Here is a 15446-nt window from a genome sequence, read left to right as displayed (position 1 = left end):
GGTAAATTTCATTTTTCCAAGTGTACTTTAAGTGGATACTACTTTACCTCTTGTACTCTAAATTGTATCGATTTGTCCTCTTATATTTTGGTTCGATATTATTTTACTCATTTTACTCTCAATTGCATCGATTTGCTACCCTGTATTTGAAAAATTATCTCAACCTTTGACCTTTGATCTAAGTTTGAAAATTACAAAAAAATCATTCCTCCCAGTTTAAATAGTTATTTATAAAAAAAAAAAAGATTATTTTGTAGACCCCTCATTCCCAAATTATATAGAACTAACTACCAAGTGGATTACACTCTAAGGGAAACGCCCCTAATTTCGAAAATATTTTGACATACCCCCTGGGCCCCTCTGAAGTACCTATAATACCCTTTTAAAATCAATTTTAAACCCTAGACACTCACATTTCGGTCTCTCTTCTTCTCCCAGATTCAAAATCCCGCCTCCACAAACCTCCCACCGGTGAAATTGCTTCCCGGAGCCATAACTCTCTCTCCGGTGGTCGGAATTCGATGGTTTAACTACCGTTGGATTCCTCTCGTCGGACTCTTTCTTTTGGTGGTGATTTCATTCAGTTTGGAGAGCAGATCTGTTTCTGCAATTTTTTTCATTCGACGACGATTGTTGTGCCGGAGGTGTTCTTTGTGTTCCACCAGTCGAAATTTGACGAGCTACCCACCGTTGGATTCCTCTCGTCGAGATCTATATTTTAATGGTAATTTTGTTTATTTTTATGTTTTCAGATTTATTTCTATATTTTTTTGCATTTGTGGGCACACGGAACCGTGGGTGGTTATAAGCGGCGGCTAGGGTTTTGGTAGGAGACGAGGGGGTGAGGAGTCACTGTCTGTTTGATTTAAAATTTGTAGCATTTCCCAGCAATAACCTCTCTCTCTATCTCTCGATCTCTTAGTGTTTGTTGATTTTTCAGTGTTTTGATGTTTCTTCAAATTTTGTTGATTTGCAACTAAGTAATTTTTTTTTGTTTTGATTTTGCAGTTGCAGCTTAATGAAAGCCATTGATCCTCTCCTTGAAGGTGTCAAAAATTTGGTTGAAGTTACTATACATTACTATACATATAGTAACATGTAGTTATATATGCATATATTTGTGTATTTTCGATTTTTTATTTTTATTTAGTTATGAGGTGATTTATAATAAAAATATTGACATTTGTAAATTTTTGTTGGGGTTTATGAATTTCTTTTGTATAAGCCAGTATTCGTGTGTGTATACAATTGATCGACTAAAAATATGGGGAAAAAAACGAACATAACTACGAATTACTATGGGTACTATAGTTACATGTAGTTATTTTCAGTACAGTAAACATATTATTTTGAAAATTAAAAAAATTTTAAAAAAAATTAATTTTTTTTATTTTAAAAAAAATTAAAAAATTAAAAAAAAAAAAAATATATATATATATATATATATATATATATATATATATATATATATATAAATTTAACAAACAGGTTTATTATTATTAAATAATAATAACAATAATAATAAATAAATCAGCGAAAATGATAAATGCAGACCCAGAAATGCTGAATGCAGTTTGGCCGAAAATTGCATATAAGGGTAGTATAGTACTTTCGCTTCTCCATGGGGGTATGTCAAAGGATGATTTGGGCTTGGGTTATTCTCTAGTTTATTTGGTGGGTAGGGGGGTATGTAAAATAACCCATAAAAAAAATTGTGGCTGCCGTCGTGGACTATGTTTTCTCGCTATCTTGAATTCTTTATTATTTTATTTTTTGTTTTCTTATTTATTTTTTATTTTTAAATTATTTTCTTTAAACTGGAGGGGTGACATTTTAGTAATTTTCATTTAAATCAAACAGTGTTAAGGTCAAAAGTCTAAAAACTAGAATAATTTTTCAAATACATGGGGCAAATCTATGCAATTGAAAGTAGAATGGAGTAAAGTGATATCGAGCCAAAGTACAAGGGGACAAATTAATGAATTGAGTAGAAGGGAGTAAGGTGAAATCGAACCAAAGTACAATAGGGCAAATCGATGCAATTGAGAGTACAATGGGGTAACGTAATATCCAGCCAAAGTACTCGGGATCTAGTAGCCACTTTAATGCCCGAACCGACCCGAACCGACCCAATATATTACATACGGTACCAGACCCGATAAAAAGACACCCGGACATTAACCCTGACCCAAATGCCCCCAAATGCCCATCCCACACCTAACAATGTTAATTAATGAGCGGGTATTAATTGATACTACACACAGAAGTACGAACGGTAAAAGTAGCGGTGCGTTAGGCGAAATATAAGTTGTGGGGTCTAATGTAATTAAATGAAAGAATGTGACGTATACTCGCTAGCTGTGTCCGGTCACTCTCATCAACCCGGTTTGCAGATGCACTAAATCACATCGGATTAATTTATTTGAAATTGTAATCAATTAATTAATTAATTACAATTACATGGGATTAATATAGAGTTTAAGGTACAAACTACAAATTACAATACTAACATCGATAAATTAATAACTTTGATTAAATAATAGTTTGTCTCAGTCCCAACTTGGTGAAAATATGTTAAATTATTAACTCGATAATTTAATAATTCGCTAAATTAATACAATTTCCCTAGTTCCAACTGTATTAACTTATAGCGATTTAATTGTAATAAAAATGAAAATTTTCAGCATAACTGAGAGGCATCTTTGACAAGCCCTTTCTTTATTACAGTTTCCTTAAAATTTAAAAGAGAATTCTGCAGTTCATCACAAAGCTGATGTGGATTTGGAACCAATTCTTCATCAGCAGCTATGCTAATAATTAGCTTTTTAGCATAACTTTTGTAATGGATGATCAATGCCTGCAACAATTAAATTAATTAATATATATATATATATATCACATTGAATAAAATTAATTACCTATAGTACTCAAAAAAATAATTAAAAAGGTAGTTTCACTCACTTGAGGAAATCCAGAAACAGTGGGAGCAATGTAAGACGAAGGATGGCCGTATAAAACGATGTCTTTTTGTGGGCCCATCACATTAGACACGGCTACCGTAGTACTGTAGAAAATTATACTCGTTATTTTGGCAGCTACCTGTATGTATCGTATTTATTGAAATATTAACGAAATTAAGGTAAATTAAAAGTTTACGTTTTTTGTGAAAATAGTGATGGAAATTTACCTTGGTTCCGAATAATTTGATGATTAGTTTGAGTATCATGAAGACACAATTGGGTTGAAGTGATAGTTTCTTTCGATCCATGGTAGCTTTTGATTTACGTATGTGATCTAAGGGGTCTTTTTGCAAATAAGTAGTTAACGGAACAAGGACAAATGCTACCAAATTTCCCCACATTCCCGTTAACCATAACTTCAATCAACTCCTGCATAATTATACCATGTGCCATATATTAATTATTTTATATTAAAGTTTTTTTAAAATATTTATGTTTACCTCAACCGTTGGTGATGGCCTAAGGTTTATAAGTCATGGCGGATCGAAAACGAAGGTTTTTCGGTAAATAAGTGGTTCGCTTCTTCTTCTTTATGACGTCGGCAACGTTTTCTACATTTTTCCGATTTGTGATGTCATTCGTGATGGATCGGTTATTTAATTGACGAATAACAAACATTAATTATAAGTTCATTTAGGAAATTTTCTCCAAAAAAAAAAGTTTATTAGGGAAATTGATCACCGTATCGCATGTTGAGGTAACGACTAAGACCGGCTTCTGCTGCTCCGAGTAATACGTCATTGATCGTCTACATTAAAAGAAATAATAAGAAATAAGAAATGAAATACATAATTAAACGGGCAAGTACACATACCGCATTCATAGCATTCTTGACGAGCTTAACATCGTCGAGATCAACAATCCGATGAACAAATTAAATCGCTTGGGAGAGTTTTCGACCCCTTTTGCTCCTTTAATAGGGGTTTTCGTGTCTTTGAAAAACAATATTGTTGCCAAAAACACTACTAAATCAATCAAAGTGTAATAAAAAACGAAGAACATTATCCAAACAGACTAGAATAACTTCTTCGTCGTCATCAACAATCCAATATTATTATTCTTATCACGATCAATTTTAATTTTAGGTTTCTTGGATGGCATAACGGGTGCAGATTCAGGGTTGGACGTTTTCTTTGCGCACGAGAGTATAAATGAAATGAGAGAAACACCGTCTCCAATCGAATGGTCAATCTTGAAAATCACCGTCGAATTTGCGGACGATGTTTTCACATTAAGCACGTGCATTTCCCGTAGTGGCTTGCGGGGTCAAGTTTTTCTCTCGATAGACGTGAAACGAAATTATCCACAAATTCGTCGGGCGATTCCATGTCCGGGTCCAAATCCGGAGCAAATACATGTCTTTCAATGTCTACTATTGTTCGTTTCCACGAATATTTGCCACCCTTCTTATCCTTCGCAACCTAATCGATTCATTAAAAAAAAAAACAACTTGCAAAATATAATTCTTATACATACACTAAAATGTACATACATATATATATGGAAAGATACTTACGAGCAAACTGGAGAAACGAGGATGTTTGACGAGGGTTTGCACCAAGTCACTCTTGAACAAATCGAGTTCGATGAGTGTCGAGTAACCCATGATTGCGTATATACAAATATCGAAACCCGGTACTTGCATCATTCGAGCAGTCGGGCTAGCAGGCTCTTCATTTTCATCCATTATTGTTGACATTATTATTGTTGTATGTGAAATTCATACAAGTCTTTGTGCGTGTGTGTGTGTGTGTGTATATATATATATATATATATATATTAATGAAGTATTAATTTAATTTGGATGGAAATTAATGTTTATGAATTATATAACCTAGTATGTGAAAGTTAGGCGAGATTGTACATATTAGTTAATGAAGAACACGGTCGTCGAAAAGCTAGCTGTAACGTTTATATTTATGTTTCAATTTACCTATGTTAGCCCTTTTTATTTTATTTTTTTAATTTTTTGGATAAATGATTTTTTTAGTAGTTACTATTTGGTATGTTTCCATTTAAATTAATATATCAGAATGTAGTTATAAAATTTTCATTCAACTTTAGATAATAAAATCAAGATCTTTATATATTTTAAATAAAAATAAATTATGTAAAATTGGAATTTTATTGGATATGACTTTTGAGCAGTTAATTAATGTGCCATATACACTTTGGATGTATTGTATGTAACTATTTAATATTTATTACATATTAGTATAGGGAAAGATTTGGTATAAGTTGGGCGAGTTTGGTGCGTAAAGTCATTATAGTTGAGGTGACAATGAATAACTACTTCTACCTACTACTAGAACAATATTTAATTTTATTATATAGTTTGATATTTTTTTTTTAATTTATTACATTAATTAGCATTATTCTTCGTCAATGAATATGTTCTTACTGGATCATGATGCATTATATTGTACTATGATCATGAAAGACGTCGTGCAATAATAACAAAAAAATGATATTGTTTTATTTGAATGGTTTGATTCAGTGGTGGATCCAGAAATATCGTATGGTATCCTCAAAAATGGATACAATAAAAGATGTTGTATATATTTTGAAATTCTTCAAATTTGCAAAAAGAAACAAAGGGATGTGAATTTAAAGGAAATATTTGGATAAAAGAATTCAGATGACTCGGTGTAAACGTATTATAATGAATTTTGATGATTTATATTTTTAAATGAGTTCAAATTAATTTTATTCTTTTATTGTGATCCGAAATGAATAACAATCACACCGATCAAATTTGACCGAAAAATCGTTACTGAATATTGAACCGAATTTTTCGTTTCGGCCGGTTTAACGACCGTATGAACACCCCTAATAAATCGACCAAATTCTAACGCTTTGTCTTACATTATGACGTGGACATTCAGACTTTTTTTTTTTTTTTTTTTTTTGTAATGCAGGAACCCGCAGCCAACCATATAGGTGCATGTCTTACATTATGACGTGGACATTCAGACTTTTTTTTTTTTTTTTTTTTTTTGTAATGCAGGAACCCGCAGCCAACCATATAGGTGCACTGGGTAAACCTACACTCTCGTATAATAGCTTGCAAACCATACGAGAGATGTAAACCACACTAGGCTAACCATGTGTGACAAGCTCGACCGTTGGCAAGGGGATTCGAACTTGGGTCAATTGACCCAAACTCTCTTGCTCCAACCGCTAGGCCACCCTTGCGGGTAAGGACATTCAGACTTTGTATATCTACACTTGATGGAACTATGTGTGGGTCCAAAATAAACCTAATAGCATGTCAATTATAAATATCAAGAAAATGATCAAATATTCCTTGTGGGCCCAATGCTTATAAAGATTCTATATTCCAAATAAATCACAATATCAACCGGCCCAAGTTGACCCCATGCGATTGGGCCACATTAATTGCACACTCTTAGGAAACATAAATATGATTAATTAAGGCTGAGAAAATTCTTCATTAACATAATTAAATAAATAAAAACATATAATATAGATTATATATTATATAGTAATGCTGAGAAATCCACACTAGTCTTCAGCTTTCAGCAAAATTGAACAAGCCCTTTTTTAATGACAGCTTGTTTCATATTTAGAAGAGAAATCGCGAAATCATCGCAAAGTTGATGAGGATTCGGAATCAACTTTTCGTCGGCACCCATCGCTATTATTAGCTTGTCACCATAGCTTTGGTAATGGATTATCAATGCCTGCATACATATACATATACATATGTAATACTTCCAAATTACAATTAATATTGAATAAATTATTTAGTTAGATTATATAAATTTAATTAATTAATTAATTACTTGAGGAAAACCATGAACAGAAGGTGCAATGTAAGACAAGGGATGACCAAATAGAGTGATCTCTTCTTCCGGTCCCACCACATTCGAGAATGTTAGCGTCGTGTTCTGAAAAACCTTCCTCGACACACCTCCTGCTATCTGTATGTATATGTACATATACATATATGTAACAATGTTTATAATTGAAGATGGTTATTAACTATTATATTAATTACCTTGTTTCCAAATAAAAACATCATTAGCTTCATTACGGCGAAAGCGCATTTATGGCCTAACGAAAGTTTCTTGGCGTCCATCGTAGACTTAGCTCTACGAACGTGAATTAGGGGGTCCTCTTCGTGCAGAGAAATAGTGAGTGGAAGTAGACAAATTCCTATTAAATTTCCCCACGTTCCCTTTAATTCTTTCGCATTCTCCATCACCTTCGCCATATCCTGCATGTATCGTATATTAATTTATTAATTAATTAATGGAAAATGACGTGTCTGGTACGTACTGGATGACGTACGTACGTACCTCGATAGTTGCAGATGGTCTGAGGTTAAATACAACAGCTGATCTAATGCAAAGATTTTTTGGCAAATGATTCTTACTACTCTTTTCCATGTTTTCTTGATCAGTTACATTTTCTCTAATTTTCCCTGCATGCATGCATGGCAGAAATAGATGGATTGTAATAAATCGAGTTAATAATTATATATTTTAATAAAATAAAATTAGGGTGCACAAAACTCACCATATCTCATGTTGAGATAACGACTAAGGCCAGCTTCTGTGATTCCCAATATGACGTCATTAATGCTCTCCAATATTTTTCAATTTTAACACACAAACACACAGTAACAGTGTGTGATCAGAAACATTTACTTTCATACCTTAAAACCATATATATATATATATATATACTTACAACATTCATGGCTGTCTTGACAAGCTTAACGTCGTCAAGACTAATAATCCGGTGGACAAATCTCTTCCTGGACGACAGCGCGTCATCCCCACGCGCCGCCTTTATCGGAGTCCATTTGTCTTTTAGAAACAGCACCGTGGCCAAGAACAGCAGGCAGTCAGAACACGTGTTGAAAACAACCAACACCACCGTCCAAACAAGGACAAACACCCTCTTCAGAAAACCCTTATCCACGGCGGCGTCGGGTTTCCGTTTTCTGGCCGACGCCGCCGACGAAATGACCGGCAGGGATTCTGGGTCGGAGGTTTTCCTGGCGCACGCGAGAACCAGTGCGGTGAGGGAAACGCCGTCGCCGATCGAGTGGTGGATCTTGAAAACCAGCACGGAGTCCGCGTCGGAGGTTTTCACGTTCAGTATGTGTATTTCCCACAGCGGCTTTTTCATGTCCATCGGAGTTGTCGAAAGAGCCGACATGTAATCCTCCACGAACTCGTCGCCGGAATATTCCATCTCAGGATCCAAATCCGGCACGAATACATGTTCTTCCATTTCTACCCTTGTCCTTTTCCACGTAAATTTACTGTTCTTCACAATCTTTTCATATATATATAATATTTCAGTACAAGAAAAATCACAAAAAAAAAAAAAAAATCAGACAACAATACTTGTGCATGCATGTATATATATATATATATATATATATATATATATATATATATATATATATATATATATATGGACTTACTAGCAAACTGGAGAAACGAGGATGTTTGATGAGAGTGTCTTGTAAACCTTTCTTGAAAACGTTTGGATCGATCTTTGTAGTAAAACCCATGACTGCTATTATACAGAGATTAAGGCCCGGTGCCTGCATTAATCGAGCACCCGGGCTAACCGGTTCTAATTCGTGATCTTTTTCTTCGTTTCGTGACATCTTTTATTATTTCTTCAGGATTTTTTTCGTTGCTATACTGAATATATCATGTTAAGACATGGCCATGTTTATTATATAGTGTAGCGAGCTAGTTGTAGCTTGGTACGTTGTTTTTGTTTCTTTTTTAAGCGTCGTTTTAAATAGATGCACACAGATTAATAATCATATTGAAGCATAGTATTTATTTTAATTGAAAAGCCTATTTTTGTTTTGTACATGTATTAAGAAACTTATTAAATGGTACTTTTTTTTTTTAATTTCTCTACACGTATATACTCATAGATGATCGATACAGGGCAAAATTGGTTGTAAAAAAAAACTAATTTTGTGTTTTGAAACTGTAAAACAATACATAGTTGATACGAAAAAATGTTTAATGACTAATTAAAGAGACGATTAAAAAGAAACGCCGATAAAGTAATTGATTGAAAAAATAACTTAAAGACATAATAAATAAATAAATATGGTGTAGAAAGTGATATATCAAATATAGTAGAATAAATATTAATTGTAGAGAAGAATCAATGTGATGCATTAATTAGCACAGTAAACATAACATGCATGCAATTAGGATTGGGTTGCAAGTTAGGTATGAAAATAGATCGATGAACATGTTAGTAATAATTAATCCAAAAATACATCCATTGATTGGACTAGGCATGGAACTGATATTTCAAATCAATACCACTTTAATTTAGGCGCGACAGTATGCTAGATTTCGAAATTTTTGATGAGTCGAGCTTTAAATGTTATAAAAATCAATTAAAATATTTTTTTTTCTTCTTCCATTTATCACCTTAAAATAAATACCACATAAATATTTATTAATCCTAATTAGGGACATGAGTTATATATATATATATATATATATATATATATATATATATATATATATATATATATATATATATATATATAGTCAATGCAATTTTTAATGAAAGTCAACGATATATATCAATGGGTATTGTGGGCTTTCCATTAATTAATTACAACAAGTATTCATTGTGAATTGAATCATGGATAATAAGATGATGAAAAGTCAAATTTGTATCACAAAGATGTTGAAATATGGAGATACATACATACAACCAAGCAACGTACCGTAACCTTTGACTTTAGAACTCCACTAATGCATTGACACGTGGACAGTTTTCCAATTGATTTTTTCAGATTTATTTCTTTTATTATTAAAACAATACATATTTTATTATTAGAACAAATAAATAAATAAATATATATATATATATATATATATCTATATATATATATATATTATATATATATATATACATTAGAAATTCAAGAAAAAATATTACATATGGTTTAATATAATCATGAATTTTGGTATTAAAAAACTTCGAAAAAAAAATGATTTAAGTTCCAACTTTCACCGAAAAGATAAATATATAATTATTTTGGTGGGAAATAAAAGATACTAAAAAGCCATCTTAAATCAATTGGTCCACGTAAACATTTATTTGAGCTGTTGAGGTAACTATAATAAGACCTCTGATTAATGGGACCCTCTGTGTGACATGTTCTCTGAATTTCCTTACTTGTCAGCAATTATTATAAGGGGTTATATGAGATAACCCCCTCACTCAATTTTCTAAGAGGGATAAGTCCAATTAATAATTCCATTTTTGGGATAACCCCTCCCATAGCAAAATACTTATATTACCCTTGTAGTGTATTTTTGAATTTTAATGTTTAATTTATTTTCCCAAATTAACTCCCCTAAAAATCCGCCTAATCCCCAAAATCTCTCCAAAAATCTTACCATTTCAATTAAAAAAAATTACGTTTTTTTTTTAATTCTGTTTTTAATTCACTTTTTTTTTTTGCAGAAATTATTTTTTAAAGTTTTGATTAAATTGTGTGTGTGTGTTTTTTTTTTTAATTTTTTTTATTCTGAAGCGTTTTTTATAAGAAATTATAAATTTTGATTTTCTTTATAAAAAAAAAAATTTCGTTTTTAAAAATTGATTTCAATTTTGATTTTTTTTTTTAAATTCTCTTTTGACATTTTGATTTAAAAAACAAAGTTTTTAACAAATTGAAATCCACTATAAACTTATCGAAAACCACTATGTAATTAACGAAAACCACTATGTAATTAATGTATTTATTCCATTACAAAAAAGTCATTATAAACTTATCGAAAACCACTATGTAATTAACGAAAACCGCTATGTAATTAATGTATTTCATTACAAAAATTCATTATAAACTTATCGAAAACCACTATGTATTAACGTAGTCATTACGAAAATCCATTATAAGCTTCTCGAAAACCACTAACTAATTAACATTATCTATTACGAAAATTCACTATAAACTTATTGAAAATTTCAGTTTTTTAAAAAATCATTTTATTTCCAGCAGGTTTACCAAAAAATGAAATCCACTACATATTTGTAAAAATTTATCAACATCCATTATAAAAAAAATATAAAAAAATAAAGTAAAATTCACTGTTAAATTGTCGTAAACCACTGTAATATTAACGTAATTCATTATTCACTGTCTGAGTTTAAAATCCACTATTCACTCCCTGAATTTGAAATCCACTATTTACTGTAAGTATAATCCACTATTTACATTTGAAATCCACTATTTACTGTAAGTATAATCCACTATTTACTTACTCATGAGAATTATAAATCCACTCTTCGGCGATCTAAAATATACATGGAGATGAGTACAACATCAAATCGAGCCCCATCCGATTCGTTTTCCTCAATTTTTCGACCCATCAATAGCTCATACATAACCACTCCAAATTAAAGTTGTACGTGCCGTTTTGTTCAATCTCCTTCTTTTATGTCCATATTCTGTCACATAGAAACAAAAACAAAAACCACTAATACGTAAGGATTGAGTAAACTTACACCATTAAATATAACAGTAACATGTATATTATCAACTCATACAGTGTTTTTAACACCAGAACACATGAATTACTAAAACGTAAGATATATTGAGTAACACCAGCGTAAACCACTATTTATTGTCCCGTGAGATTTCGAAAACCACTATTTACAGTAAGCGCATTGACGTCCTGAAGAATACATTCGTCAAACACATCCATTTTATACATAAGCGTTAGGTTGCGAATCAAGTTTTTTAAGACTGTAAATTCTTATTCATGTGATCAAGTTTTTTTTCATGGAGTTCTCTTTTTTTCATAAATAAAGATTAGTATATATATATATATATATATACACACACACTCAAAGGGGGAATGAAATCCACAAATATGAATACGTACCTGATCGGTGGCAGTGCCTATATTGCCTTGGCGCCGTTACGTGGATCGCCAGGTATGAAGGCGGTGGTTGGTGGCTCTGACCACAAGCAGGTTATTGCTCTTCTCTATCATGAGGACGACGAAGAAGATCCAGAAACGACGGTGGCGTGTTGGCATCAAACAACACCTCCGCCAAAGTGTGGACAATGACGGACGACATCAAATTTATCCCCTACTCACAAAAACATGGTTCCATATTTAAAATCAAGAGAAGTACTAAATATTAATTATAGAGCTTGACAATAATGATAGATAGTAAAATATTGAAAATTAAATTTGTAACCATCACTTAACTATTCTCTATCCTACTGAACTTAATCTTTTATATTAGTATTAATTTTTCAAATCATATGAATCATCTATTTATCATAATTAGTTATCAGACTACTATATATACATATATTGTCACGAAATCAACTAATATGAACAAAACCAAAAAAATAAATTTGAAATCAAAATACATCAAATATAATAAGCATCATCTAGGGCAAAAAATATAATTTGACATACCAATATTTGGCGGAATTATTTCTCAGGAACCCTTTTTTCAATCGTCCCCCGCCTTCTTCTTCTCTTCCTTGACAGCCTTCCTCTCTTTGTTCGCGGCACTCATTCCGCATTTTGCTTCACCTTAAGGTCGTATACGGAGAAAAACCAGACGGTATACATGAAAAAAATCCAAAAAATCGGCGATGGAGAGAAAATAGAGGGGCAGAGGAAACCTTAATACACCTTTGAGCGAACCATCCGCCGACAACATTGGAATCGGATCTTCCATCGATGGTCGTCGGCGGCTTTAAGCGAGGAGAAGGTCACGATTTAGTTGGCGGAGAAAGTGTGGCCGGATTATTAGGGGGAGGGGAGTATTGTGTGTTATAGAATGAGAGAGAGCAGAAATGAAGATAGACGAAGAACGATAGATTAACGGCGGTTCAATTTAGATGAGTACACGACTAGGTTAAGAAGGGTATAATAGGATTATAATGATTTAATAATATAATATTTAAATAAATGGATTTATCTCAAAATGTGGAAAAATAAATGGACCCCCTCTAATTGTAAATGTCATATGAGGGGGTTTTCTCAAATAATCCCTAATTATAATTGTACCTCACCCAACATTTATTGCATTCTTAACTTCTGGAAGGACTTCCCTATTTTAAAAAAATTGTATTAATTTAACATAGAAAAATATATGCCATTTAATTCAAGGTTAAGTTTGTCAAACATGCTCACACTAGGGAATAATAGGTTTTGTAATAATTTGCGAGCTATTTCACGGGGGCGATTTGCCGGTTGCATTTCGAATGAATGTGAGTTTCTGCATCAACCTAAAACTAGACGTCGTAAGTTACAATTAGAGAGTATTTAATTAAATTTATATTGAAACAATTAATACTCCATATATTAAGATACATTTTGAAGTTAATTAGTACTTTATCCGTGATATTCATTATGAAAACAAATATTTGATTGGAAAAAAATATATCATGAAAATAATGATACCAAAATTTGCTATGCAATACAAAGCAGTAGAAAAGTATACGGAAAAAAAAAAAAAAAAAAAAACGATTTCGTTTGATGCAGGTAATAAGTTAAACGATAATGTTAAACTCAAGACTTTCCATTATTTCATTTTCTTCCACAAAAAATCCCACTGCAAAACTATTTAGTTGGGGGCCTTTAAGAAATATATAAAGTCCATTTTTATAAATAAGGCCAACTATTAAACCCATGAACTTGTATTAGGGCTATAAAGCCCATCTCACATTCAAAACTATTAACCCACTAATAAGAAAAAGCCCATCTCTCTCTCTCTCTCTCTCTCTCTCTCTCTCTCTCTCTCTCTCTCTCTAAACACATGAATATATATATATGTAAGTATATGTATACGTGTGTTTAGAGTAAGAAAATGGAGCATAAGATGTTGAGGAGTTAAGGAACAAAATGTGACCAAAACATTGACTTAATTTAGGATCATCCGTTAGACAGAGGTGGACAGTTCAACAAAAACACTGCCACATGAAAATATTAGGTGACATTTAATTCCTTTCTATTTTTTTCTTTTTTCATGATGGAAATTAAATTGTGTGACTCAATAATATTATATTAATTAATTAATTAATTACAGGTTGGTCGATAATTAATGGGTCAATGCAGTTATTATTTTTTTTATTTTGTTCCCCCTTTTTTATCTTAAACAAATGATGTTGGGCTCTTTTACACGTCTAAATAGTTTTTTCTTGTATAAATAATTAAAAAATCAGTAATTAAGTTTAAAATTAAATCAATAAAATGACAGGCCAACAACTAATAATGTTGGGCTTGATTGCCTTAGCCATATAGGCCTTAATTCCCCCCTAAATGGTCCCGAATTAATTCAATATTTAATTTTGCCCAATAGAAAAAATAAAATAAAATACTCAAACGTACTTATGATTTTTACACATCATCTTTTAAATTCAAAATGTTTTATCACTATATATAATAGAAATTATTGAAAAATATATATATATAAATTATGAAATCATGATAAAGCAGAACATTTGGTTAATAATTGATCACATAAATGAAAGAAATGACCAAACCTTATCAATCGATTCACACCGAATAATTGGTAAATCAATGAAAATCTGGGGACCCATTTGTAAAATAGTAACAATTATTAGGCTGGTGCTGTAACAAGCTTGCTGTGCCCCCCACCTGACAATAGAAAATGTAAATATGCAGAAATAATTATTGGTTGGCCCCCTTTATTTTTCTATTTCGTTTCTTGATTCAAAAACTTGTGTTGAATTTTCATGTGTACCATTATTGATGAAATTAGGAAAAAATAAATACTAACATTAAATGGAAGTTTTGGAGATTTTTATGAGGAAGAGATTGTTGTCATTATATTTTCAGGTGTTACTAAATTATTATTATTATTATTATAGATTATATTTAGATTATGAGTTCTAGTTTGATTGTAACTTGATGACGTATATTCCTTATGATGCGGCTGGGTTCTCCGCTTCAAGGAATTCCGAACCTTCAAAACCATTTCGTATTGGGTCTGTTCATCGTGGACCTGCAAAAGTACCGGGAGAGGTGCTCCCGGCGTTAGCACTCCGACGCCCAAGTCAGAACACCTCAAAGGCTCTCATTCTAAAATATATTCAGTAAAAAAAAGTTAAAATGTTTATGTGAGAATTGCCTACCTTGAAGGTTAAGTACCATTTATTTATAGAGGAAACCCTTCGGATGTCATTAGTTTCATTTAATTCCGTTAATTGGGTGATTTCAAATCCATGATATTTTTCTAAATCTTAGCACTTATGTTACCAAGATATTTTTGAGTGTCTTAGTTGATTAAGTTATGAGGTGGCCCATGCTCGTCGGAGAGATCCTGCTTGTCAGATATCTCCTACTCGTCTAAGTTATTCTTCTCGTCGGAGATATTCTGCTCGTCGGCAAGATCCTTCTC

The 15446-nt window shown here is 32.0% G+C and overlaps 1 protein-coding gene and 1 long non-coding RNA gene across 3 annotated transcripts; both read right to left on the bottom strand.

Moving 5' to 3' along the window:
• Positions 1–3388: 3388 nt before the first annotated feature.
• Positions 3389–4937, bottom strand: LOC105971638 (uncharacterized). The gene is made up of 4 exons (XR_016031647.1): positions 4537–4937; positions 3835–4441; positions 3702–3768; positions 3389–3571 (listed from the first exon to the last, which is right to left on the bottom strand). It is a non-coding gene; the product is annotated as an uncharacterized LOC105971638 (long non-coding RNA).
• Positions 4938–6339: 1402 nt separating this feature from the next.
• On the bottom strand, positions 6340–15171 carry LOC105971940 (wax ester synthase/diacylglycerol acyltransferase 11). Of its 2 annotated transcripts, XM_088819237.1 has the most exons (10): positions 14954–15171; positions 14569–14683; positions 13219–13311; positions 8482–8604; positions 7737–8330; positions 7563–7629; positions 7343–7467; positions 7042–7260; positions 6827–6964; positions 6340–6724 (listed from the first exon to the last, which is right to left on the bottom strand). In XM_088819237.1, the coding sequence occupies exons 4-10, from the start codon at positions 8569–8571 to the stop codon at positions 6560–6562; spliced, it is 1398 nt and encodes a 465-aa protein (XP_088675363.1). In that variant the 5' UTR covers positions 8572–8604; positions 13219–13311; positions 14569–14683; positions 14954–15171; the 3' UTR covers positions 6340–6559. The 2 variants fall into 2 exon arrangements, with proteins under 2 accessions (XP_088675363.1, XP_012852330.2); XM_012996876.2 differs by lacking the exons at positions 13219–13311; positions 14569–14683; positions 14954–15171 and having other exon boundaries at positions 8482–9151.
• Positions 15172–15446: the final 275 nt, after the last annotated feature.

The sequence above is a fragment of the Erythranthe guttata genome, chromosome 6 (genome assembly GCF_056151865.1).
Source record: "Erythranthe guttata isolate IM_541 chromosome 6, IM_541, whole genome shotgun sequence".
NCBI lineage: Eukaryota > Viridiplantae > Streptophyta > Magnoliopsida > Lamiales > Phrymaceae > Erythranthe > Erythranthe guttata.
The sequence above is the reverse complement of the archived record's forward strand: the minus strand, read 5'-3'. Positions and strand labels throughout refer to the sequence as shown.